The following is a 25,737-nucleotide window of genomic DNA, read 5'->3' as shown; positions in this document are numbered from 1 at the left end:
TAATCTCTGGTTATCTGGTTAGAACGGTCTTAGAAGTGTGTCATGGTCCCCCTCAGCTGAAAGACCTAGCCCCTCATAAGTCCTGTTCAGCAAGAGTTGTGAGTCCCTGTATATCCTTAATATTTTTTTATCACTTCTTCCATCACATTTGTATTTTGGGGTATGTTTACCAGCTTTTGAGAGTTGCACATATTCTTCCACAATTCTTCCTACATTTATTTTGGATAATTTGACTTGTAACTTGTCTAGTGTCGGATACCAGCCATTGGTCATCTTCTAGTTCGTTTACCTATTTTGCACTCCCCTTGTTTTCTAAAGGTGTTCTTCTGTTATGGGCATGTTGAGGATTTTTGCCACACATTACAATTTATTTTGTAGGTGATCATAGGTACCGGGTTCGAGTCTCGACAGGAAATCTCAACATCCTGTGATTCTGGGCAAAGCACTTAATCTCTCCATGCCTAACAAAAAATGAATGATAGAGGCATGTGAGCTGTAGATCACAGGCTGTGCATAGCTCGCCATCTAGTGTTGGGTCCGGATGTTTGCACTTTTTTTCTTCGAAGAAGTCTTTCCAGTCACAAGGTAGGTGACTCCTCCTTTGGGTGATAGTGCGGTTGGGCAGCAACTCCATTGTTAGATTGTTTTTTTCCGCCATCGGGTTCGGGCGTCTATCACTGCGCTCCGGTTCGACACCGTTCCTTCGGTTTCCCTTGGTGCGCAAAATACTCACCCTCGACGGTATTGATTTCGATCGTGTCTCCCTTCCTATCGCGTATCATATTTACTTACTAAAACTAATCTTTCGATCGGAAAGCTCGTGGAAGGCCTACCTGCGTCGGGCTGACCCGCAGTCAATGGAACAAACTCCCTCCAAATTCTGCCCTAGGTGCCACGCGAAATACCCACGCGCCAAATCACACGAAGTGTGTAACATGTGTTTGTCCCCAAACACAGAGAACAAGACTGCGACGCATGCCAGACTTTCTGCTCCAAGACAACACTTTGGGGCCGCCGGGCTTGACGTCGCAACATGCAGGGCCAACACACAAGCTCCATTCCAAACATCTTCGGGCACCAATCGGACGAAGAGGCCTGGGTAGGCTATGGTAACCGAGGACGAGCAGGAGCTGGTCGCCATCTCAGAGCTCGACTCCGACCAAGAGGACAACATCCCACATGGACAACGTACTGCGAGTATAGCTCCCCCCTCATTCCAAGCCACAAATCCACATAAAAAGAAGGCTCCGGTCCAACCCGCGCCCTCGGGCTCCGGTCGGCACCGAGACAACGCTTCCGACGCCCCGCCTTCTGGCTCTGCACCGAAGCCTACTATAAAGCCTTCCGACTCTGAAAAGACTCCCTACAAATTGAGCTCTGAGCCAGGACTTTCGGGGTCAAAACACAAGTCCAGCACCGACCCCCACCATTTAGCCCCGAAACACACTTCGGATCCAAAGACACCCAACGCTTACGATTTCGACACCAAAAATGTTGGCGCCGAAAGTCAAATGTGCCGAAAACACAGAAAAAGCACAGTTTTGACTCTCCGATCGACATACCGGATCCTAGATCCCCCTCAGCGTATCGAGGCATGCTTCATCATTTGACGGCCTCTCACACCCGGGTAGAAGCAATGCTGCCTGGCAGACTCAACCTGGGAAAGCTAGTTTGTCCCTGGAAAGCATATAAATCTCAGCTCAGGGGGTGGGGGCCGAGCTTGCCTGGCTTCAAGATTTCCTCCACCATATGAAGCTTTGTGAACCCAGACACCCATCCTCAAGTATCCTGACGCCCACAGCGACATGAACTGACGACGGTGCGGGAAAGACGGGCGCTTAGGCTACGAGAGATCCCGGCGCCAAGTGGCCTTAATCACTATGGAGCTCCCTCAATGCGAGGTCTGAGGTACTGGTCACAAAAAGCCACTGTATCAGTCATATCAGAGGGCCCGATCAAAGCAGATCTAGGCACCTGGGAGTCAGGTGTGACTCCCAGTCCAATTTTCCTCTCACCCCAAATGGCGACGACTGTGCTGAACAGTACTCATTTGCCAGCCACTAGATATGGGGAAGGCAGGTCCTAAGCAAACTATGATGGCAATTTGGGAATGGTGCTCAACCAGACATCAATCCGAGGTGGGCTTTGAGTCCATTGGACAACAGACTGGAGACCTTACAAATAAAGGAGATGAGGGAATGCAGGGTCATCTGTTGGAGATGCGCTCCAGCCTGCATCAGATTGACAATAAGCCAGATCCCCCTTACCATAAGCCTTGCCTGAACGAAGGTTAGAATGGATAATCAAGGTGGTTCATTGGATGAGACAGAGTGTAGAATTTCCACTATGGAAGATGGTTCAGATAACTTAAGTGATGCAGTTGTTCATTTAACAGCCACAATTCCTAAAGTAGTGGCCAAAACAACCTTTGAATTGTGGGTCCTGCTGAATCCGTTCATGTGAGGAGGATGGAGACATTTGTGGAGCACTTATGTTTATGGGATTTGTAGAGCGCGTGACTACCCTTGCGCATCTCAGCGGTAGAGAAGCAGTACAGCGGGAGAGGGAAACTAGTCCTGTGGGAAAAGCCAGGTCTTAAGTCTTTTCCTGAACTGTGCTTCTTCTTGGATGGATCAGATGTCGGGATCTAGGCTGTTCCAAAGCTTAGGTATCAGATGAGAAAAGGACTTTCCCCTCCTTCTGGCTCTTTTAGTTACGGTGTTCTTCATGAGAAACTATGAACTTGACCTGAGTTGTCGATGGGGTGTGTAGTGGGTGACCAGGTTTTGAATGAGTGCTAAACCCCTTCCGTGCATGGCACGATGAGCCAAGTTGAGGGATTTAAATTTGATTCTGGCTTGAACCGGAAGCCAGTGTAGTTCCTTCAGTCTTGGTTTAATTGATTGACGTCTGGGTACGTTTAATAGTAGCCGTGCTGCTTCGTTTTGAACAACTTGAAGACGGTTGACTACGTATTTCGGAGAACCCAAAAAGAGGGAGTTGCCGTAGTCCAGCCTTGAAACCACCAGCGCCTGAACCACTGTTTTCTTTTCATCTTCTGGGAGTAGGGGCATAATCTTGCTAAGCAGACGTAATGTCCCAAAGCAAGTGCAGGATAGCTTTTTGGCCTGTGTCTCCATTGTGAGATTTTGATCTTGCCACATGCCGGGGTTTTTTATGGCAGGTTTGGGTGAGGGCGGTGATCCCCAACTGACAGGCCATAGGATATCCATGTGGGGATTGAAGTTGTTACCCAGGATCACCAGTTCAGTTTTGTCACCGTTTAACTTAAGTTTACAGTCTGCCATCCAAGATCCGATTTTCTCGAGGCAAGGGACAAGCTGTCGGTGGTCAGAATTCAGGGTGTCGGAGATTGAAAAGACTAGTTGTGTATCATCCGCGTATGACACAACGGAGATACCAAATTCTTGGATGATGAGGGCTAATGGACTGAGGTAAATATTAAAAAGGGTAGGGCTCAAGGATGAGCCCTGAGGCACTCCCCAGGGTGCTGGGAAGTGATCTGACTTGAACCCACCCTCCACATATTGGAAGGACCTGTCACTCAGAAAGGAGGCCACCCATTTTTTTGCTGTACCATTAATGCCCACCTCTTCCAGTCTCTGGATCAGCACTGTGTGGTCAACCATATCGAATGCGGCGCTTAGATCGAGAAGCACCACAGCGGCCATTTTTCCTTGGTCTAGGATGGCTTTGAGTTTTTCAGTGACCACTAACAGTGCTGACTCGGTACTATGCTTGGGTCTGAACCCCATTTGTGTCTGATGGATGACATTCTTGTTCTCGAGGAAGGTGGAGATTGCGGTGTTCACATGTTTTTCTGCCATTTTGCCCACTATTGGCACGAGTGATATTGGGCGATAATTAGATAGTTCAGCTGGGTCCAGGTGTGGCTTTTTCAGCAGGGGTTTGATGATGGCGTGTTTCCATTCCTTTGGAACCACGCCCTTTTCAAACGAGAGATTGATGAGATTCCCCAGTTGAGTAGTAGCGGGTTCCCCACCTTGGACGAGAATGTTGGGAGGTGCTGGGTCTGAAGGAGAGCCTGATTTAATTTTTTTTAGTAGTGCGGATATCTGATCCGGCTTTATGGGAGGGATAGTCATGAGGGCTAGTCCGTCCAACAGAACTTTGGTCTGAGATTCGGGTGATGGAGGGAAGAGGTTTCCCAAGAGCCATGGGGGTTTGGATTGGAAAGAATTGCAAATAATTTCAATTTTGCTTTTAATGAAGGTTGCCAACCCATTGCACCTCTCTTTGGAGTGTTCTGGGCTGTTGGGCCCTTGAACTGAAGTAGTGAGGGTTTTTACAATCTTAAAGAGCTCCCTTGGAGAATTAGAGGATTTGGCAACTCTTTCTTCATAGAAGACGGCCTGTGCTTTCCGGATGCTTATTTGATAGCGCCGTATGGCAACGCGATAGGTTATTTTTAGTTCAGGGTCGTACGACTTCCTCCACTCTCGTTCTAGTTTTTTACAGTCCTTTTTCTGCTAAACTAGAATGGGAGAGAACCAGGAGGATCAGTTGGTGTTTTTATGAGATAAAGGGCCTGGCTTCCTGAAGTTCCTATTGATGGAGCTGTTTATCCATGTCTGCCAGTTACTGTGGGCTTTGTTCAGATCTTCAGTATCGAGGGGTGTGGAGAATTCAAGATCACGGATCCAGGCATCCGGCACAGTTTTGGGCCATTTTCGTCCCGTAACTATAAGGGTTTTATTTGGTACTGTTATGGGGATCTGGAGTTGAAATCGAATTAAGGCATGATCCGTCCATGGCATCCAGATTGGGTCTAGATTTTTTATTCTTTGATCGTTTGAGAAAATTGGGTCTTAAAGGTGGCCTTTCTCATGTGTGTGCTAGGCAGGCAAAATTTTCCCACGTTTTTGTGGATGAGAGCGCCCAAAGATCGTTGAGCCGCAGACTGATGCTGCACCCAGTGACTGCATGACTCCTAAACTACAGAGACCGGGAAACGCATTGCACTCATCCTCTTGAGGGAGTAGGGACTCCTGGAGTATTATTTTCACATTTATCCAGGCCTAAACACATCCCCTAAAGGCATATTCTATTTTAATCAGGGGCGTGGATTTCCTATAGCCAGACGCCCAGGACTTATTGTTTGGGGTCAGGGGCAGCAAGTTTTCATGTTTATTTTGTCCTTGGGACAAATAGGCCCAACCCCCTTCTGCACAAATCTTTGGCTGCCAGCTAAAGTACCACATTATGGATCAAGGAAGGGCACTGTCTGCAGTTAAGGTAATATTTGTGTCCATGTGAAAATGCAGTTCAAACTTGTATTTATGGTACATTAATACAACGCCTTTATTATTAGGGTCAGTATAAAAATGTATACATACATTGTAAAGTTTAACAATATGAGACTTCGTACAATGCTTCCAGGATGTTCTCTGATTAGATGCAAATAAATACAAAAACTTGAAAGCAAGATTGATGATTCTTTTTTTTCCCAAATATTTTTATTGACATTTTCAGGTACAACCATATCTGCAATACCATACATTTTCATTGATGCTTATATCACATTAACGAACTGTAGCCATACCATGAACAGCAAGGATTTGACCATACACATGTCAGGTTTTCTTGTGCAACCTCATCTTTGCCCACATTATTTTTGTCAGTGTATTAACACCTCCTATGTACACATCAACTAGTCAGTACCTTCTGATAGTGATTCTTCCAGTGGGGGATCACAAATGTTTCCACGATACTCATTCCACTTCCCCCACACCCGTGTCCATTTTTTGGGGCATCTCCTATGTATGTATACTGAATTTTCAGTTACCATTAATTTGTTAATGTCTCACCACTACCTACCCAATGTGGGGGTCTGTCTGGCTCCCCATAGTTGTGCTATATTTCTTTTCGCTAAAGCCATACCAAGCGCTACCCAGGTTTGTACCGCATGATTGAGAGCTGTGGGTTCCCAGATGTTGAGTGTACACCTCTTCGGCTCTGGCACAACTGTTATTCCTGTGACCTGTGAAATTGTGTGCATGATTGCTTTCAAGTATGCAGCAATTCCTAAGCATTGCCAGATTGTGTTCCTGAATGTGCCTTGTGCGCCACATTGCCGCATGCAAAGTGGCGTATCTGTACTGTGTAATTTGTACAACAATGTCATGGTATAATATGTGCGCTGTAGCACCTTCAGCTGCACTACTTTAAATCTAGTGGTGATCGCTACCTCCCTGGGGGATGCAATTGCTTCCTGCCAGTCTGTCTCGTCTAGTTCACCCAGATCAGTCTCCCATCTAGTTTTCAGGATTGTTGTCGGGTCCAGTTGGGTGTTTACTATTTTCTTGTAAATTAGTGAGATGGCTTTTTTCGTCATATGATCAGTAAGTAGTCTATCCTCAAGGGGTGACGTCTCCGGCAGTTGTGTGCCTCGCGGGGATCAGTGCCTCGAGTGCATGCCGTATTTGCATTTATCTGTAGGCCTCCGCGTCTGCTAAGCCATAGGTCTGCAGCAGTTGTGTAAACAGGATAATCTCACCTTTCTGCCATAAGTCCCCACCCTCGAGCTCCCTATTCGGTTCCATTGTCTGAAACCTTTAGTATTTCGTAGCTTGCCTCATTTTTTTATGTCCCATAGTGGCGTAGCCTGCATCACAACTCCCTCCCATCCCAGTTCTCTCTGCGCTTCATGTCAAATCTTGATTGTGTGCACTGTCGGCCCTGTTAGCGCCTTTGTTCTAGTCTTATTATATAGTTCCCCCATCATTTTGTCCACACCTAAGAGATGTCTGTCCATGTGATAAGCCGGTTCCTCCTGCCCGGTGTGAAGCCATTGATTTATGACTGCCAGTTGTGATGCCAATAGTATGTTTCGATATGTGGGAGTGGTGTGCCTCCATCATACCAGCTTTGGACCAGTTTGTTCATAGCAATACGGTTGCCTTACCATCCCATAACAGCATATTAACTTTATTATAAATTGCTATGAAGTATGTCGGAGGGGCCGGAAATGGCGAATTCTGTTGGATATATAAGAATCTGGGAAGCGCCATCATTTTAAAGAGGGCTGCCCTGCCTAACAATGTAAGTGGCACTGACCACCAGTGGAGGACATCTCGACAAACGTTCCAGACATTTCATAAGATTTTCTACAATAAAATGTGTGTCCTGATATGTTATATAAATACCTAGATATTTAAACCCTTCGGTAGCTACCTGTATGTCACAATTGGGCAGAAATCACGGGGGAGCGTCCAAGTGTACGAAGATATGTGATTTTCGTCCAATTTATTGTATAGTCTGACACGCCCCCGTATGCCGCACATGAGGCAGTTAAGAGAACTCATGGGCGAAGCCAAGTACAGCAGCACACCGTCAGCATAGAGCGAGATGCGATCCTCCCATCCCATTGCCCACTTGAGCCCATGGATTACCGAGTCTTGTCGTATCCTTGCTGCTAAGGGTTCCAATACGATTGTGAATAATAGCGGCAATAATGGGCAACCCTGCTGCGTCCCTTTTCTCAACAGGAAGGCAGCCGAGATGCGCCCGTTGGCTACCACCTGCGCCATTGTTTCTTGTATAATGATTCCACCCATTGTATGATTTTGGGTCTGAATCCCAAATGGTGAAGAACCGCAAACATAAAGGACCATTCAACCATGTTGAAGGCCATTCGTGAGTCCAGAGATAGAATGATTGCGTCCTCTTTGATCGTGGGTGTCTGACCCTCCAAACATCTGTTAGCCCAATCGCATTAACGAAGTCCTTCAGCTTGGGATTGGAGCTGCTAGAGTCTCTGGGGGGGTCGCCTGTCCATGGATGTATCAATGATTGCGTTGAAATCTTCCCCTATTAAAAGTTCTCCCTGTGGGAGTGAGAGCAAGAATTTGCCTAGGTCTGGGAGGATGGAATTGTGTAAAGCAGGCGGGATGTAAACTGATACTAAGTTATAGGGCCGTCCCTCCCATTGGCATGTAACTGCGGCAAACCTACCCTGGTTGTCCATCCAGGACTTCTTTACTATCAAGGTGCATCGTTTCTGCATTAAGACTCCTACTCCCATGGAACCCAAGGTGAATTTGGAATGTACCGCCATTTTGTAACCCCGTCTGTCTAGGGCCTTACAAGTGGAGCCTGTCAAGTGGGATTCCTGTAGCAGTGCCACCGCTGGACCCCTCCTCTTGATATATTGAAGGACCACACCTCACTTTATCTTGTCCCCCAACCCATTCACATTTCATGACAGCACCGTGAGGTGCATGGAGTTCCTGCTGTTGTCTATAGTTTGTGAGTTGTTGGCTGTCGTTGGAGTCATTTGTAGTCTTGTTCCTGCTCGCCTTGCTATACTGCATGGAGTCTTTGTGAGTAGTGTATGCTGTAGTATTGATTTGTACGATTTCTAGTTGTTTGGTATGGAGCTGAACCAATTTTAAACAACAACCCCTTTAACTATCCCTGCCGCCCTCCCTCCTCCCTGCGCCCCTACCCGGCGGATTCCAAACTACCCACCACCCCAAGGGAGCAGAGTGCTCATTCCCCCAAACTTTGTTCTTGCGTGCCGGGGGGGAGCCATTTGCGACCAGGCCCGGTCCCTCCCTTAGTAGTGTGGTATGTCCACGGCTGTTTATATAGCATTCAGTAACATTGTCCCCGTAGTCTAACAGCATTTGCATTGTCCGCACATCCATATCACGCGGTGAGGCCATTTTCTCAGTCCTGTGTCAGATTCGGCGGCCAAATCTTGTACTTCAAAACATTCCTGCGGGGGATGATCCTGGTTTCAGTGTCTCTGCCTTTTCAATCCTTGCTCAATCTGAGTCTCCCTGTACGTTTGGATTCAGTGTCGCTCCCTTGCCTGATGAGTCCGATACTGCTGACCTTTGAACGGATTGTTTGTGTCTCTGTTCTGATCTTCGGGCCCCTTGGCTTTGTGCCACCCCTCCAAACAGTCCGTAGCCTCCTGCGGTAATGTAAAGAACCAATTCCTTCCCTCTGCCTCTACTTTCAGTTTTGCGGGGAAGACCATTGCATATTTAGGTTCTTTATTCTGTAGCTCTTTTTTCACCTCCAGGAAATTGCGTTGTTGCTTTGTTAATAGCTCTGTATAGTCCGGGTACAGTGCTATTTTGTTGTTGCCTACATGTATTGGGGGTGCTATGCGTGCTGCCTGCAGGATGGTATCTCGGTCACGGAAGTTGAAAATCCGGGCTAGTATAGGCCGGGGTGGGGCTCCCGGCTTAGGCCTGCCACCTGGTACCCTGTGAACTCATTCCACCGAGAAGAAACTGGATAATCCTCGAGGTTGCAGTTTAGTTTTGACAAGGTCTTCCACAAAGAGATCTAGTGCCGGAAAGCGCACGCTTTCCGGCACTCCCACTAAGCGTACATTATTGCGTCGAGAGCGGCCTTCCTGGTCATCAAGCTTCGCCTCCATTTGTTTGTGAGCTCTTTTCAGAGGACGCACCTATCTTTGTAGCATCGCTGTGTCTGTGGATAGAGTTGCCGTTGTGGATTCCACCTCTTTCAGTCTGTCACTGATTTTAGACACAACCGCACGTAGCAGTCTGTAGAGATCGTTCCAATCAACGTTTGCATTTGGGTTAGCGTATGCATTATGTCGTGTAAGGTTATTTCTTTAGGTTTTCCGGAGTGAGCGCCATCCTCACCCTCCCTTGTGTGTCTCTGGAGTCTGAGGTTTGTCTCCACGGTAGGCATATTTTTCTAATTTAGTTACTTGCATCGCACGTTGGCCTCTGCCTCCCATGGTACCTGGGCCGGCTGGTAGGTGTAATAGCTAGGCGGCAGGGAAGTTGGTAATCGCCCCTGCCAGACAGCGTGAGTAGCTTCCACATACGGCCTTTCGGTTTTCCCCCCTCCCACCACTGCCGGCGCTGAAAGTTACAATGTTTGTGGAGTACTCACAAAGGGGCTAGTAACTGTGTCCGTAGCTGTTGATGCTATGGCGGCCGGGATTTGGCCGCAGTGGGGATATATGTCCCGTTATTCCCCGGATTGAGTGGGGTTTTGGGGTCCTAGCGTGTGTTTGCGGCCGACCCAGGTGTCTCTATGTCTCCTGTAGGTGTTTGTTGTGCTTCTACGAACTACCGCCAAAGTACCACCACCCGAGCCACTGTGGGTCCGTACACTATGCTTTATTACCCCTGGGCACTGCTTTCGTGTTGAGGCTCGAGTTGTAAAATGGCGCAGGCTAGCATTCCACAGTATTATGCGCGTGCATTGCAGTAGTATTTGCACTGGTCTAGGCTCCGGGTCACGTATTCACTGTGGGGGCGGTAGTGGGGAACAAGGTCTGCTCACCTTCAGGTCCCCATCACCGTTATCTCCTATCTTCGAGCAGCGCTCGCACTCCACTTCTGGTGATGCGCACTCCCGCCGCCTGCTCTTGTGGCCAAGTCCCCATGCCCTGTCCCGCGTGATCTAGTCCTTCGGTCTTTTATTCTTCGGTTGTCCCTGATTCCGTGGGAGATGGGCTGGCTGCTTCTTGTTATTTGGTGCCGGCCCCTCATGTGAGCCTAGATCCCGTAGGAGCGCGGGCCCGATCCGGGTCCGCGGTCTGTCCTCTCTCGAGTGCTTCCATTGGTATTTACCCCCAGCAGCACCAGTGGGTGTTCAATCTGCGCTTTCCGAGCCCTCCGTGGGCAGCTCTGCCGCCGTTACTTTTTCACCCCATCTGCGCCTGCGTCCCACGACTGTGTCTGCCTTTACTCGCTGCCTCCTTCTCCGTGTGCCGCGTCTTCTCACTGGAGTCCCCTGCTGCTGATGTGTGTTCAGGCCCTGAACTTTTCACTGGGCGCCATGCTACACCCGGCTTGCGTATCGTCCCCAAATCATCAGCGATGCCAGCTGTAGTCTTTCGGCGGCTGATCCTCGGTTTGGAAGTTTTCCGTGCTGACTGATTTATTCCAGGATCTTTGGGAGAGACGCTGGTGGCTGCGGAGCTCTCCTAGGCTGCGGCCATCACTGTCGGCTGCAAGCCACACCCCCGATTGATGATTCTTTGCTTTAAAAACATAATGTTCATAACAAAAAATGCTACTAAGGAAAAAAACTTTTTTCTTAACTACTGTGAAATTTTAGGTTCCATTTCTTTGAAGCATCATTTAGTAAAATCTGTTGATGCATGCTAGCATTTCCCCCAAAATATTCATAATGGAAAATCAGTGTAACCAGTTGCAACAAAATGATATGAAACATGAAAATAAACCAACATTGGCAAAGCCAATAGTTATGCCATTGGTGGTGAGCATTTTGGTTTTGTCAATGCATGTCTGGTTTTCACATGGTTTTGGTGTAACATTATTGTTCTGGGAGCTGCCAGGCTTTCATCATTATAACCAACATTGGCAAAAACAAAAGTATTTTTGGTCTAAAAAAACACGCATTGCCACAGAAGTTCCTGGCACTTAACAAAACTACTTTGGGTGCTGATAAGCGCAGAATGTTGTCACTCACAGTGAAACCAGCCAGTAGATAGAGAGAGATAGAACTTTAATAAAAACAAATGGTCTTGATCATCACCAGACCTAAATAGGGGCCTTATTCTTAAAGAATGTTTCAAAAGGGCATCTATGGTATGTCCTTTTATTAGTGCAGATTTCCAGCTTTCATGAATTCACTAGAATTCACGGAAGTAGGGCAGGAAATCGTACTCCTAGAAAATATTTATGAACTGCTTTTTAACCCAAGCAAATATGCATGTATAGGTTTCCTCATGCGAAAATCTGTTGAACGGTAACAAGTTCACTTTCCTACAAACTAATTTTTTTATCCCCAACCTTGGAAGAAATTTTACTTCTGCCCTTGTCAGGAGGACATTTCCAACCTTTCTCTGTATTGGAAAATATTAGAGATGAGCTGATGAAAACCCATAAAATATGTAATTTAGTAGGTGTGCATAAACTCAAAAGAGCATACCAACTTTGGCGAACCTCCAGCCCCTGTATGTAGATCTGTTGAAAGGTGGCAAATAAGGGAATTGATAGTATTCAGACCTTAGTATGGTATGAGCTCTGGCATAATCAGAGAGGACATTATCAGAGCTCTTATATAATGAGATTGCTGCCATAATTTGTCACTGCACTACAAGGTATTAAAGGGACAAGTGGATTATGTTATAGGACAATTTGATTTATGAACCAACCTGTCCCATGGACAAATAGATATTTTATTAAATTCCACATCCCTGTTTTAATATTAAAAATGTTTACATTCTGAAATAGTGAGACTGTGAATTAAATATTACTGAGGTCTGTAGAAGGGTAGTGACGGTCTTCAAAGCGTCTCAATCACTCCTGGTATGCTCATTCTGTTAGACATGTGCGCCCTATTTCACTCCAAATGTGGATGCATCTGCATATCTTGCACCTCATCTCTTTCTTCTTCAGGACCGTCTTTTCACTCTCTCTTGAATTTACTTCCTCATATCTCCTTCAACTCACTGTTCCCTAAACACACAATGCACCTACTCACCTGTAAGCACTGCCTTTTCTTTACATTTGCCTTATCAATATTTAGACAACTGTATAACTCCTTTTCACTCATTTGCACAGAATCATAATTGATTATGTGTTTGGTCGTGGTTGCAGTATATGTTACAGTACCAGGTGTATGGGGGGGGATTTGAGGATAAGTACTATGTGGCATTCCAGGGCGTCTGAGGTCGTCTTATTGCAGTGCCCATCCTAGGTGTCTGGGTTTGGTTATGTGTTGTCTTCCAATGGGCTAGGAGGGGATACAAGTGGAGTCTGCAATTGTGCGGTTGTCTGTGATATCGGTTGTGTTGTTTCGTGAGTAAATCGGTGCATTTGTTGTGCCCACTCTAGGGAGATTGGGTGCTTCCGTATTCCTCTCACTTCCTCCTTCCGTAATACCTCTTCCTTTGCCGCTCACCATTTCTTCATGGCCCCCTATCCAGGCTGCTTTGGGGGGGGGGAGGAGGGAGGTATGGACCGCGTAGTGCATGGCTATACCCCTTTTTGCTAAGAGAATGGCTAAGGATGCGAAGCGGTACTGTACCTCCTCGGTTTTCCGCCTGCTGAAAATGCCAAGGGCACTGACTTTCCATGACGACATGGTCAGAATGTTGGTTGTCTCACGGAGTGTTTGGTGTATTCTGTCCGAGTATTGGTGCACAGTGGGGCAGTATCAGAACATATGTTTAAAGTCCGCCTCGAGGGTCTGTCATAGAGGGCAGGCAAACTGTGTGTCAGGATGAAAACGGTGGAGGCGTTGTGGGGTGAGGTATGCCCTGTGTAGTATAATGAATTGAATATTCCTAAAATGTGTGTTACTAGATACCTTTTTGGGGTACTCTAGGGCTTTTTCACACTCTTTTATCATTGAATACCCGACCCACTTCATCCTTCCATGTCTGTCGTAGTGAGTCTAGTGGACGGAAAATCAGTTTCCGAACGGCTTTGTATAGCCAGGTAACTAAATGTCTACCTACCCCCATGTGTAATATAGTGTGTATTACCGGGTGTATCGGGGGCTCCCCCGCATTTGGGTCCCAGTAGGGTAGGCCGCTGTCTAGTAGTTGCCGGTGTAGTAGGATCTGACCCGGGTGGAGGGCATATTGTGCGGTCAATTGGGCATATGTTATTAGTTGTCTGTCCTCGAACAGGGATTCCATCTCCGTAATTGAGTGATCAGTCCAGACCTGGAGGGCGCGGGCTGTATAGTACTTGTCATTGCAGGGGAATTCCCACTAGCTGGAGTAAGGGTGAGTAAGGAGGCTTTCCCCTGGACATACGATGTATTTTCAGCATACACGTGTGAGCTATGGTCACTTGTAAGGGGTAAGTACGTAGGGGTTTGGTACCTGGCATCAGCAGTGTCCATATGGCTGGGAGGGGTATCCGCCCCTCTTCCGTGATTGTTTCTCCTTTTTAACATTCCGCCGTCCAGTGCGATAACCAATGGAGTTGTACCACCAGAAAGTATGCTTCGAACAACGGGGCTCCCTGTCCTCCCTGAGTTGTGGGCAAGTAAAGCGTGGTTAAGGCCATTCTATGGCTAAAGCCGCCCCCCCAACCCCCCCCCCCCCCCAGATCAATGTGGTCAGGAGCTGTTCTAACTCTTGAAAAAATTGGCGTGGCGGCATCACTGTAAGGTTGGTGAAGCGTTAAAGGAGCCTGGGGACCATTATCATTTTTGCAAGGGCTACTCGCCCGATGGGGGCGAGAGGTAATGTCTTCCAGAAGCCTACAGCCGCGCGTAATCCCGCTAGTACCTTGCGGTGGTTTCCTTCATACAAGTCTGTGGGGAATGAAACAGTCTCACTCCCAGGTATCTATGTGCGGCCGTACTCCAGGCGAGTGTGTGGGTTTCCACTGATATGTCGAGTGGGGCCAAGTGCGGGCTCAGTGGGAATATCGTGGATTTGGCTCAGTTGACCTTGAGGCCTGAAGCTGCGGCAAAGTCGCTCAGTGCTGTCAAGATGAAGGTGAGGTCACTTGTGACATCTCTGACATAGATCAGGAGATGATCTGCATATAGTGATACACAGTGTAGTGTATCTGCTATTGGTATACCTCCAGCTTCTCCCTCCTGTCGCAGTCTTATTGCTAGGGGTTCTACTGCTAGGGCGAATAAGAGGGGAGGCAAGGGGCACCCGTGTCTAGTCCCCCTTTCGGCCGGGAAGGGAGCGGAGATATATTTACCTATCCTCACTCATGATGTTAGGCTCCTGTAGAGAAGTTTTGTGTACTTTATCAGGATAGGTCCTACACTGAACCTGTGCAGGACAGCAAACAAGTATGGCAACAACAGGGTATCAAAGGCTTTTTCAAGGTCCAGTATCAGACATGCCGCATTAGGGAAATGTATTTACGCCCTTTCTTGGACATGAAACAATCTACGTATGTTTTGCGAGGTATTACGCGTCGGAACTAACCCGTTTTGGTCGGGATGAACCAGGGACGCCAGAATCTTAGAGTATCGGTCTACCAGTATTTTGCCTAATATTTTACAGTCTGCATTTAACAATGTTATTGGTCTGTACGAGGCAGGTAGGGTAGGGTCCCTCTGGGGTTTGGGAATTGTAACCAGAATGGATTCTTGGAGTGAGCTTGGGAGTTCCTCTCTGTCTAGCGCATCCTTGTACATGGCGACCGCCCTGGGAACCAGGTGTGCAGAAAAGGTACTGTAATATGCGAGTGGGAAGCCGTCCATTCCTGGGGCTTTGTTTCATGCCAATGCTTTGATGGCGTGGGTGATGTATGGGACTTTGATCTTGGTCTCTTACTCTTTTTTGTCAGCGGGTGGTATACGGGGAATATGCAACGGGTGAAGGAACTTAGTGATCATATGTTAATTTGTTTGTGTAGGGGCCCAGTAAATACTTGAGTAATAGTTGTGGAAAATATGTAGTATCTCTACTTGCGAGTGTCGAGGGGTCCCTGTTTTGTCAAGTAGTTCCGTAATCGGTTTACTGTCTTCGTCTAAATGGAAACTACATTTTTAACTTGGATTACCATACCATACATTTTACATTCATTGTTCAGAAACCAGAAAAGTGTTTTTTTCCATAAAATGAAGGATATGAAAATAGGGCCCACTGAGACCTGTTTCAATGTCATTTTTAATTACTACAAGGTCTGAGACCCGAATGGACCCGTGGCCACTTAACCCCTGATAACACTGGTAATAACTAGGCAAACAATAGCCAGGGCATGGCTAAGGAGTCCTACCTCTAGGTTTTGTAACTGGGCTAAAGATGTTATATACTGCAGTGATAAGGCAGAGATCTATGCATCTCTCCAACCATCAAGGTTGGCAGCTATATTTAGGAGATACATTGAGCGATGTGTTGTACCCTGTAGTGGATCTTCTCCTGGCTTCTGCAACACTGTCACTAATGCTTCTCTCCGTGATAAAGTAATCATATTGAATCCTAAATGAACGTATAAAATGTCAATTCACGGTTTGTTGTGGGTATGATTGGAAATATCAAACCCCCCTGAAGTTGGCTTGGCATGTTACCAATGCAATACAATGACATTTTTTAAATCCTTTCTAAATCTTGTTACTGTTTAAATGTCAGTGAAGATTTGAAAAGTTTCACTTTGTTTAAATAGCTTGTATTTCTACTCTTTAGAGTTGCTGAAAAGTACATGTATTAGGTCTGCATTTCATATGGGTATGTTCCTGAAGGGAAGCAAAGTTGTGTATTTACTGTAACGTTTAGGAGGAAATAGACTTGTTTTTGATAAATCAAGCATGTGATTGTCTCTTGCTTGTTTTTAAAGAAATTCATCATAATTTTTTTATTTGTCATGTTTTTTTTTTTAAACAGAGTGCCCAACTGTCCACCGGTGGCCGTGATACCCGCTTTTTGCGTGATGAGATCCGTCAGCTCGAGAAACAGTTGGAACACAAAGACCGGGAGCTTGCGGAAATGGAAAAAGAGCTTGACAAAGAGAAAAAGAATAATGAGCAAGTGAGTGACATATTTAGGATTCTGGTAGAAAAAGACTCTTGTTTTGAACTAAAAATTAAAATCAATTACAAGCAATTTGCTGAAATGTAAATGGAAAGTTAAATGTTGGGCATATCAAATATGTTCAACTTACTTTTGGAAAAAAGAAGACAAAGATGACTTCCGCGCTTAAAAAGGAAGTAGAATCATGTATGAGAAGCATCCTGGAAAAGCCTTGGCTGTGTTCAGGTGCAAGCCTTTGTGCAGCTTCAATCCGAGAAGGGGTTAAACCTAGTTCACGGACAACTAAAATAATTACTCATCCTTTTAAATACACTTCAGACCGTATAATTCAGGACTATAATTGAATGCCTTTGATATTCAATATAAAATTATCCTCTAAACCATGAATTTCAAAACAAAGTTCATTTTCTTCAGTACATTGTGTATGAAACCCTTTGCTCTTTAAATTTAGACAGGAAACTATTAGATATGTAATAGATATAATAGAGTGCTAATATCTACTCCTGGTAAGGACATCAATTGTTAGTTTCCAGATACAGTTAAAACTAGGGGCCTGATTACAAGTTCAGCAGTCTATCGGAACACCAGACCCATGGTGGAGGTGCGGGGGTGGTCAGAGACCACTGCACCAGGGATCCGACCGGCGTATTAAGAGTATGGCCGTCGGAGCGTTTTGGGACAGCCGCAACCATCAGGGATCCGTGAACAATGTCAGTGGCGCTGCTGTTTGGGGATTAATATGCACACCCAGCCTTTTCATGGAGGTGAGCCCGCCATGAAAAGGCTGGCGGTGAGGAAACAAAGGGGGCCCTACAGAGCCCCCTGTTGGCCCTGTGCATGGTGGTGCATGCAGGGGCGCACATGTTCCTCTGTGAATGCACCCCTGTTCTTGCAGGCATGGACCGGTAAGTCCATGCTATGCAGGAATGTCCATTGGCAGTCCTGCTGCAGTGCAGTTGTAAGGTCACTATGAGCCTTTAAACTTCACTGCCGCGAGACTGCCACGCCGTCTGCCCACCCGACAACAAAATTACTCGTAATCTGGCGGGCGGTGGTTGTGTTTGGTGGTCCTGGAGCGTGGCGCTGGAGTGTCGGATCTCACTAGGACAGCCAAACTCATAAGCAGGCCCTAACATACAGTGGTTTACACAGTCACTGCCAATCTGTGTGTATGTAATACATAGTGTAAAACTTACATTCGTTTCTACAAATGTGAAATATTCAAGTATAAATACCAATACCAGAAATGTAGTAGCCCACTGTAGTTAAGTGCCCTTTTTGTCATTGCCACCCCTACTTTTTGCCACTGGTGCTGATGTTTTTCGACTGATGTTCACTGGGTCCCTGCTAACCAGGCACAGTGCCAGTGCTCTTTCCCTAAAAACAAAGTAAAATGGTCTAATTGTGTTATAATTGGCACACACTTTAGCACAACTGTAAGTCCCTAGTAAATGGTACCACTGGTACCTAGGGCATGGGTACTAGAGATGGTCCTTAAGGGCTGCAGCATATATTATCCTGCCCTAAGGGACCCCCATACAAATTGCATGCAGACTGCCATTGCAGGCTGCTTAACGTAGTGCAAACCATGAGTGAAAACACCACATGGCTGTGTGCCATACCTAAGTCACTGCATATAATATATGTAAGTCACCCTTTCCACAGCCCTTGTAGCCCAAAGGCAGGGTGCATCATATTACGCGAGGACATATCTGCATGAGCAGCTATGCCCCTGTGCTGTCTAGTTCAATTACTAGATGGTACAAGTGAACAGGAAAACCATCTTAAGTATATGTACTACCCACTGGTAATTATGAGTTCCCCAGCTACATGATAGCTTTACAGCAAACTATGGTGTTTGGTATCAAACACCATATCTTAATAAATCTGTACTGTTGTCAGTACTAGATTTATTGCAACCCACACCTAAAGGGCACCTTAGAGGTGCCCCCTGAAAAACCTACCTGTTTCTAGTGTTCTGGCTGACTGGTATCGTCCAACCTGCCACCACAGAAAACTTTCTGACCCCCTGCAGGTGAGAGGTCACACTCCCTAGGGCCAGAAACTATGCCTGCTCCGGAGGAAGGTGCTCACTTATCCTTCAGCAGGATGGCTAGGTAATCTGCATACCAAGGCTAGGGACTTCAAAGCACTTTCAGCCTTTGATATGCGACCTAGTCTTCTCCCAGACATGGGAGATTTCACCCCTGCCCTGAGACCCATTTGGCACCAGGATAGGCGGGAAATTAGCTATGCTAGGAGGCGTGGTGCACTACTAGGCCAGTCACACCCCTAAGGTAGGCTGCCTGATGTGCTCCACGAATGAAGTGTTACACAATTTTGATTTTGGTGGAAATAGGAACTCTGGGACAGGATTATGCCCACTCCCCAAAGGAAGTAGTCATATAGGGGGCGTGGTGACCCCAAGGTAAGCAGCACATTGATTACTACCCTTCACTCCCCTTAACACATCTAAATAGATTATTAAGTAGCCCCCTGACACCAGGAACTCAGATTCACCTGACAAGAAAAGAAGGACCAAGAAGAGGGTAAGGTGCGAGAACTGCGGACTACTGGTGGACTTTGGTGCCAAACCCTGCCTGTCTGCCTGCCGATTTGTCCTGCAGCTTTGCATCGTCCAAAAGCCTAAAAGGGCCTCCAGCACTTTTCCAAGCCGTCAGCAACCCCTTTGAAGTGGAGAACCCACTTCCATGCAGGCTCTGACCACAATATCCGGTTCACTGTTCTACTCACTACCAGGTCCACTGACTCAGCAGCCACCCAGGAGGAGGTCACTGTGCTCCAAGAGGTCAGATCTGTCTCCCAACTAAGTGTGAAGACGCCAGGATCAACCGGAGTCGCCTTGCACCAATACCGGGGGTACCGGACACATTGCAGCAACCAACGTTTTCTAAATCCGATCCAGACTCTAATGCCACAAAGACTGAGCAGCCAATGAGAGACATAAGCTTTGCAGAGGCCAACACCAGGAGTGGCCTAGCTGTCCTATTTGTCCCCCCCTTTGCACTTCTAACTGAGATCCGTGGGTGCCTATGATGCACATGCACCAGCCGACCAAAACCCTCTGCACCCGAGCTCCCTGGCCCGGGTCCATGACAACCGACGGTGCTCCCCTGCGCCTAGGAACCCCACAAACTTGCCCCCATTGGGAGCTCACAGACTTGTTCCCCCTCTGCAGCTGGTTTCTAGGTGATCCCCCTCTTTTTCTACAGTGTAGCACGCAAGGCTACCAACTCATCCAGCGCCTCTGGACACTCGAGGAAAGGTTAATTCGAACTGCTGGTGGTACTTTGGACCTTGGCCCCCTAGCATGCTAAGAACTAAAGGGGACCCATGAGATTTGCTTGCAAATACTTGTAGGCAGGTTAAGCATTATCACATAAAAACGTATTTGTGTGAAACTTTTACTTCACTGCAAAACTTGATAAACTGAAAAGTACTTGCCCAATAACAAAGTTTTTGGTGTTAAAATAAATATAAAAACACCTGTTATTTTGATTTATGGTTTCCTCTTGTGTGCCTCATTTATTGACTCTGTGTATTCAACAAATACTTAACACTACCCTCTGATAAACCTAATCTGCTCGTCCACGGTACCACATAAGAGAACATTTGGGATTATTAATTTAAGCCCTATGAGCCAATAAGGGTCGTCTGGACTTTCTACATAGTGTATCTCGTTTTGGTACATTACTTAAAAAGCCAGCTTCCTACAAGAGGTCAGGGATTTCTTTCTTCCCCTACTTCAATGACTGGTTGCTCAAAGCGGGCTCGCCCCAGGCAGTCTTCTCCCACCTTCAGGCTATGGTGAACCTCTTCATTCGCTGGGGTTCACTATCAACATGCTGAAGTCTCGGGCGTAGCTTGGCCGCTGATCATTGTGGCAGAACAGCTCAAAGCAATCACCCATTATCCTGCGAGAATCCGGCATACACTCCCTGTCGGGGGGTGTCATCATAAGTTGTACCATAGTTGTGGGGACGTGCATAGTGCCCGGGGTTCCTTTTTTGGGACCAGGACATCCCACAACCGCTGGGAAACGTCAACGGCCTACGCGAATTGTGGCGATCCGCTGTGTGGAGAGACCTGCGATGTACCCGAGTGTGCATGAGAGGCCCAGAGAGATGTGATCGACCCCCGCTCAAGAGTTGGTTCAGCCAGTGCCTTTGACCCAAAGGCAATCATGGGAGGCCCGCATAGTGCAGGGAGGCCCACCGGAGAGCGCGCTCACAGGTGATGTGCGGCTTGGAGGCAAAGAGGAGGCCTGACTGGGCGGAGAAGTGTCCTGGACCCTGGAGGAGGTGGGTGTGGTGCCGGGCGGGGGCTGGATGACCCTCAATCACTTACACGCGTACTGGGTCTCAGAAGGTGTGCAGTCCCCTGGCTAAAGACTACAGCCCGGGTAGGGTGTGTGTGGGCCCGACTCTCCTTGCCTCCATAATCCTGCACATTAACACAGATCCAGCAGCATCGCCTTTGAGTTGTAGGCCCCCAGAGTTGTCCCCTGAAAAACCTACCATGTCTAGTGTGCTGGCTGACCGGTATCGTCCAACCTGCCACCACAGACATGTTTCTGACACTTCAGATGAGAGCCCGTGCTCTCTAAGGTCAGAAAAAATGCGTGCTCTGGAGGAAGGTGTTCACACCTCATCCAGCAGGATAGCTAATGATTTAGCATATCAAGGCCAGGGGCTTCAAAGCTCCTGCTGCCTTTGATATGCCAGCAGGGCTTCCCCAAGACCTTGAAGATGCCACCCCCTGCCCTGAGGCCCATTTGGCGCAAGGACAGTCTAGAAATTAACTATGCAAGTAGGCGTGTTGCACCACCAGGCTAATCACACCCCTAAGGTTGGCTACCTGATGTGCTGCACGAATGAAGGGGTTCGAGGCATGTGGGCTGCTAAATTCATATCTGAGCATAGATCGCCGCCTAGTGTTGGGTCCGGATGATTTCACATTGTTGTCCTGGAAGAGTCTTCGAAGTATCACAAGATAGGTGGCTCCTCCCCTGGACTACAGTGCGCATGGGCATCCTCTCCATTCTCAGATTGTTTTTTTCCGCCATTGGGTTCGGATGTATATTTGTTAACTCAAGTTCAGAATCAATAGAAAACTTTATATTGGCCAAAAGGCCTCTAGGTATCGTCGGTATTGTCTTTGCGATCGGTGCCGAGTACTCGTTCCAGCTCGATTCTCAAGCCGGACGTCAAGAAGAAGCCGCGTGGCTATTCAACTCCAAATGCCTGGTCGACGCCAGAGGCCTTATCGACGATCGATAATGGAACGGAGCCCATTCAAAAGATGCCCCGTTTGCAACTCCAAGTATCCCCACATCGATGTCCACCCGGTGTGCAACAAGTGCCTGTCTCCGCATCACGATGAAGCCAGCTGTATGGGTTGTTCTCGGTTCCGGTCCAAGAAAACACTTCGCCTTCGGCGCGCGGCGCGGAAGGAAGCCCAGCAGACAGCGCCTGACCCGGTGAACATCTTCGATGCTGAGGAAGATGAGGGGGTCAAGCAAGAAGTTCAAGAGAACTAGTCGGATCCTGCGTCAGAGATTGACTCCAGTTATGACGCAGAGGATGAGGAGATGGTCGAAAACGAAGACTTCGTCGACGAGGTAGGAGACGACGATGAGGCCTTTGGGGTCGTAGAAGATAGCTCGAGCGAGGAGCTAGGCCCGCCCGTTGGTATGGGGGCCAAGACGGAAACACTCTATAAGGCTCAGGTCGAGGAATCGCCACAAGGCCTTACCCAAGATCAAGCGCATAATTCTACAGCTCGCTTCAAGGCCCGGCTACAGACAATTCTAAAGAGCCATCGGTTGATCGTTCGAAATCGAAACAAACAACATCGGTGACCACAAAACCGAAAGCACCGGAAACAAAATCGAAACCGAAAGTACAACTTACTGTGATCGGATCGAAGGCTTCTGAACCATCGGCTCCAACGAAACAAAAGAGTGCTATCGACCCAGAGAGGTCGTTAAAGGGTGTCGAGTCGAAATCCGGGGCACCAAAGAAAAAGGTCAAGGACATCGACCCAAAGAAGTCGGCGCCGAAGACCGTAGACACAAATAAAGGACTCGAAACACAGAACGTTACCGATCCTAATCGTCGACTCGACAAAGCGAAGGTCAGCAAGGACCTCGAGCACAAAACAAACAGTGGCTCTAAAGATCCCATTGAGTCGACACAACCATCCGCCTCTTTTTCAAAGTAAGTGTTGGACTCGCTGCAGCGCATTAAGGAAAAAGCTACAGCTGTCGAACCAAAGGCCACTCCACCCCCAAAGACAGTCAGTAAGACTCCGAAGGCGTCGGCACCGATTAAGTTTATACTGCCGCCCCAGTGACACCTAAGGCGTTTGCCCCACATACGGGCATTGAAGCAGCCAAGAAGGTGTCCTTGGGGCAAAAGCCTACAACTACTGAAGAGGCCACAAAGCATCGACAGCCTCTGCTGGAAGACCAGTCGAGGCAATTCATCGACGCTGAGACTGGTAGACTTTCCATTCACAAGCGAAAGATCGTCCCAGAACAGCCAATGGAGTCCTATAAAATTCCTTTAAAGAAAAAAAGGGATTCAGCAACATCACCTCTTCTTTTTGAACCTCTACAAAAATATGGACGAGAGCCTGCGCCTTCTTCACCCACACATTCAGATGTGGATGTAGAGGATGCTGACAATGAGGAATACAGCTATCCTGTCGACACTGATCCAGAAGACCACACTGAACCCTGGACAGACGCTGTTGACACAAGGGAGCCACAAAATGCCCCTGACAGCAATATCTATGCTGGTAAACCCTCACCTAAAGAAGACACGGCTGCGTTTAACGCACTTATTGAGAGGGCAGCAAAAAATCACGATGTCCTACTCCATGCTGACCCTATTGAGGAGGACTTCTTATTTGACACCTTCTCAACCTCAGAGAGAACTGTCAAGACTCTACCCATGCTCAAAGGTGTCCTGAAACACGCTGCAGACATCTTTAAGGAGACCACATGGGCAAGAGTGGTAAACCCCAGGATTGAAAAAAAAATAAAAACCAGCACCTGTGGACCCTACATATATCAAGGGACAGTTGCCATTGGACTCTCTAGTTGTTTCAAATGCTCGTAAAAGAGCGAACTCGCAGACCACGGGTGATGCTCCTCCCCCTGACAAGGAATCTAAAGTGCTAGAAGCCTCAGGGAAAAGGGTGGCAGCTCAAGCGGCCAATGTCTGGCGAATCTCCAACACACAGGCACTCTTAGCCAGATACGACAGGGCTCATTATGATACACTTGAAACCCTGTTACAACTCTTGCCAGATGAGTATAAGGAGGCAGCAGAAATGCTAATACAAGAAGGGAAACTTATATCCAACGCGTCTATTAAGTGTGCGCTAGACGCAGCAGACACTGCAGTCAGGGCTATTAATACAAGCCTTCTGTTATGCAGACACGCCTGGCTGAGAATCTCCGGCTTCAAGCCTGAGATACAAACCACCATACTCAATCAGCCAGTTAACCCTGATTACCTATTTGGCCCAGAAGTGGACACCACCTTAGAAAAAATTAAAAAGGACACGGAGACTGCAAAGTCTATGGGGGCTCTACAGTCGCAGCAGTTCAGGGGTGGTTGTTTTCGTCGCTCTAACAATAGAGGAGCTTCCAGAGGCCAGGTGTCCCAGCAGACACAATACAGTAAAGGAGGCACGCAGACCACCTACAACAAGAACAATAGGGGTGGCTATTGTGGAAACAGCACCAAAGGCAGGGGTCGTGGAAACAACAACTCCCGATCCTCCGCCACCAACAAACAGTGACGTCTTGTCACTACCCCCAGACCATATAACACCGGTCGGGAGGAGACTACAACAGTTCCTGCCATTCTGGAAAACCATCACTACAGACAGGTGGGTGAGGCAGCTTATCCAGTACGGTTATTGTCTGGAGTGAACATCCACTCCACCCAACATACCCCCAAGACACCGTCCTATGTCTGCAGAGCATATACAGTTATTACAGCAAGAGGTAGTCAGCATGCCGCAGAAAGGAGCCATAGAGCTCGTGCCTGTAGACCAAAGAGGTACAGGGTGTACTCACTGTACTTCTTGATAACAAAAAAGGACGGGTCCCTCAGACCCATACTGGACCTCAGGCCCCTAAACCAATACATCCTGTCAGAACATTTTCACATGCTCACGTTACAGCAGGTTCTACCGTTACTCAGTCAGGGAGATTTCCTCGCAACACTAGATCTAAAGGATGCATATTTCCATATACCGGTATACCCGTCACACAGAAAATATCTCAGATTTACCATTCAGGATCAGCATTATCAGTTCAAAGTCCTCCCTTTCGGAGTAACAACAGCACCCAGGGTGTTTACCAAGTGCCTAGCGACAGTGGCTGCACACCTACGGAGACAGAATGTTCACGTCTACCCTTATCTGGACGACTGGCTTATCCAAGCAAAGTCAGCCCAGCAATGTGCCACCCACATGTCCCACACCATTCACCTACTTCACAACCTGGGGTTTTCACTGAATTATCCAAAGTCCCACCTTCAGCCCGCCCACATACGGCAGTACTTGGGCTCGACAATAGACACTCTGGCAACCAAAGCACAGCCAAATTCAGTGAGGATCAACAACATCCAATTGCTGATACAAAAATTCAGACCACAACACTGGCTTCCAGCATGAGTGTTCATGCAGTTGATAGGCATGATGGCCTCCTGCATCTTCATAGTCCAGCACGCGAGACTACACATGCGTCCGCTTCAGGAGTGCTTAGCACGTCAGTGGAATCAGGCTCACGGACAATTGAAAAACCTAGTGTTGGTGACCGGTCGCGCATACAACTCTCTGCATTGGTGGAACCCACAAAACCTTTGCAGGGGCCGACTGTTCCAAGACCCTGTACCACAGATAATACTGACAACGACGCATCTCTCCAGGGATGGGGAGCTCATGTACTCCACTGCACTGTGCAGGGACTATAGACAATACAGCAGAGAAAAATGCACATCAACCTTCTGGAACTGATGGCAATCTTCATGGCAATGAAAGCATTCAAAGTACATTTGTGCAGCAAAGTAGTGTTTATCCCGACGGACAACATGACTGCCATGTACTACATACAGAAGCAGGGAGGTACACACTCTCCACAGTTGTCTCATCTGGCTCAGAGCATGTGGAAGTGGGCCATTCAGAGAAACATCTTCCTCATGGCAGAACACCTCCCAGGCAAGGACAATCAG

The 25,737-nt window shown here is 47.6% G+C and overlaps 1 protein-coding gene across 1 annotated transcript in view; it reads left to right on the top strand.

Moving 5' to 3' along the window:
- CEP290 (centrosomal protein 290) overlaps window positions 1-25,737 on the top strand; it is a 1,386,965-nt gene that overhangs the window by 116,294 nt on the left and 1,244,934 nt on the right. The window contains exon 6 of the mRNA XM_086918001.1: window positions 16,319-16,462. Within this exon, the coding sequence (XP_086774127.1) occupies window positions 16,319-16,462 (144 nt within the window). The remainder of the gene's footprint in view (window positions 1-16,318; window positions 16,463-25,737) is intronic.

The sequence above is a fragment of the Lissotriton vulgaris genome, chromosome 1_1, assembly GCF_964263255.1.
Source record: "Lissotriton vulgaris chromosome 1_1, aLisVul1.2, whole genome shotgun sequence".
In the NCBI taxonomy this organism is placed as follows: Eukaryota; Metazoa; Chordata; class Amphibia; order Caudata; family Salamandridae; genus Lissotriton; species Lissotriton vulgaris.
The sequence above is the reverse complement of the archived record's forward strand: the minus strand, read 5'-3'. Positions and strand labels throughout refer to the sequence as shown.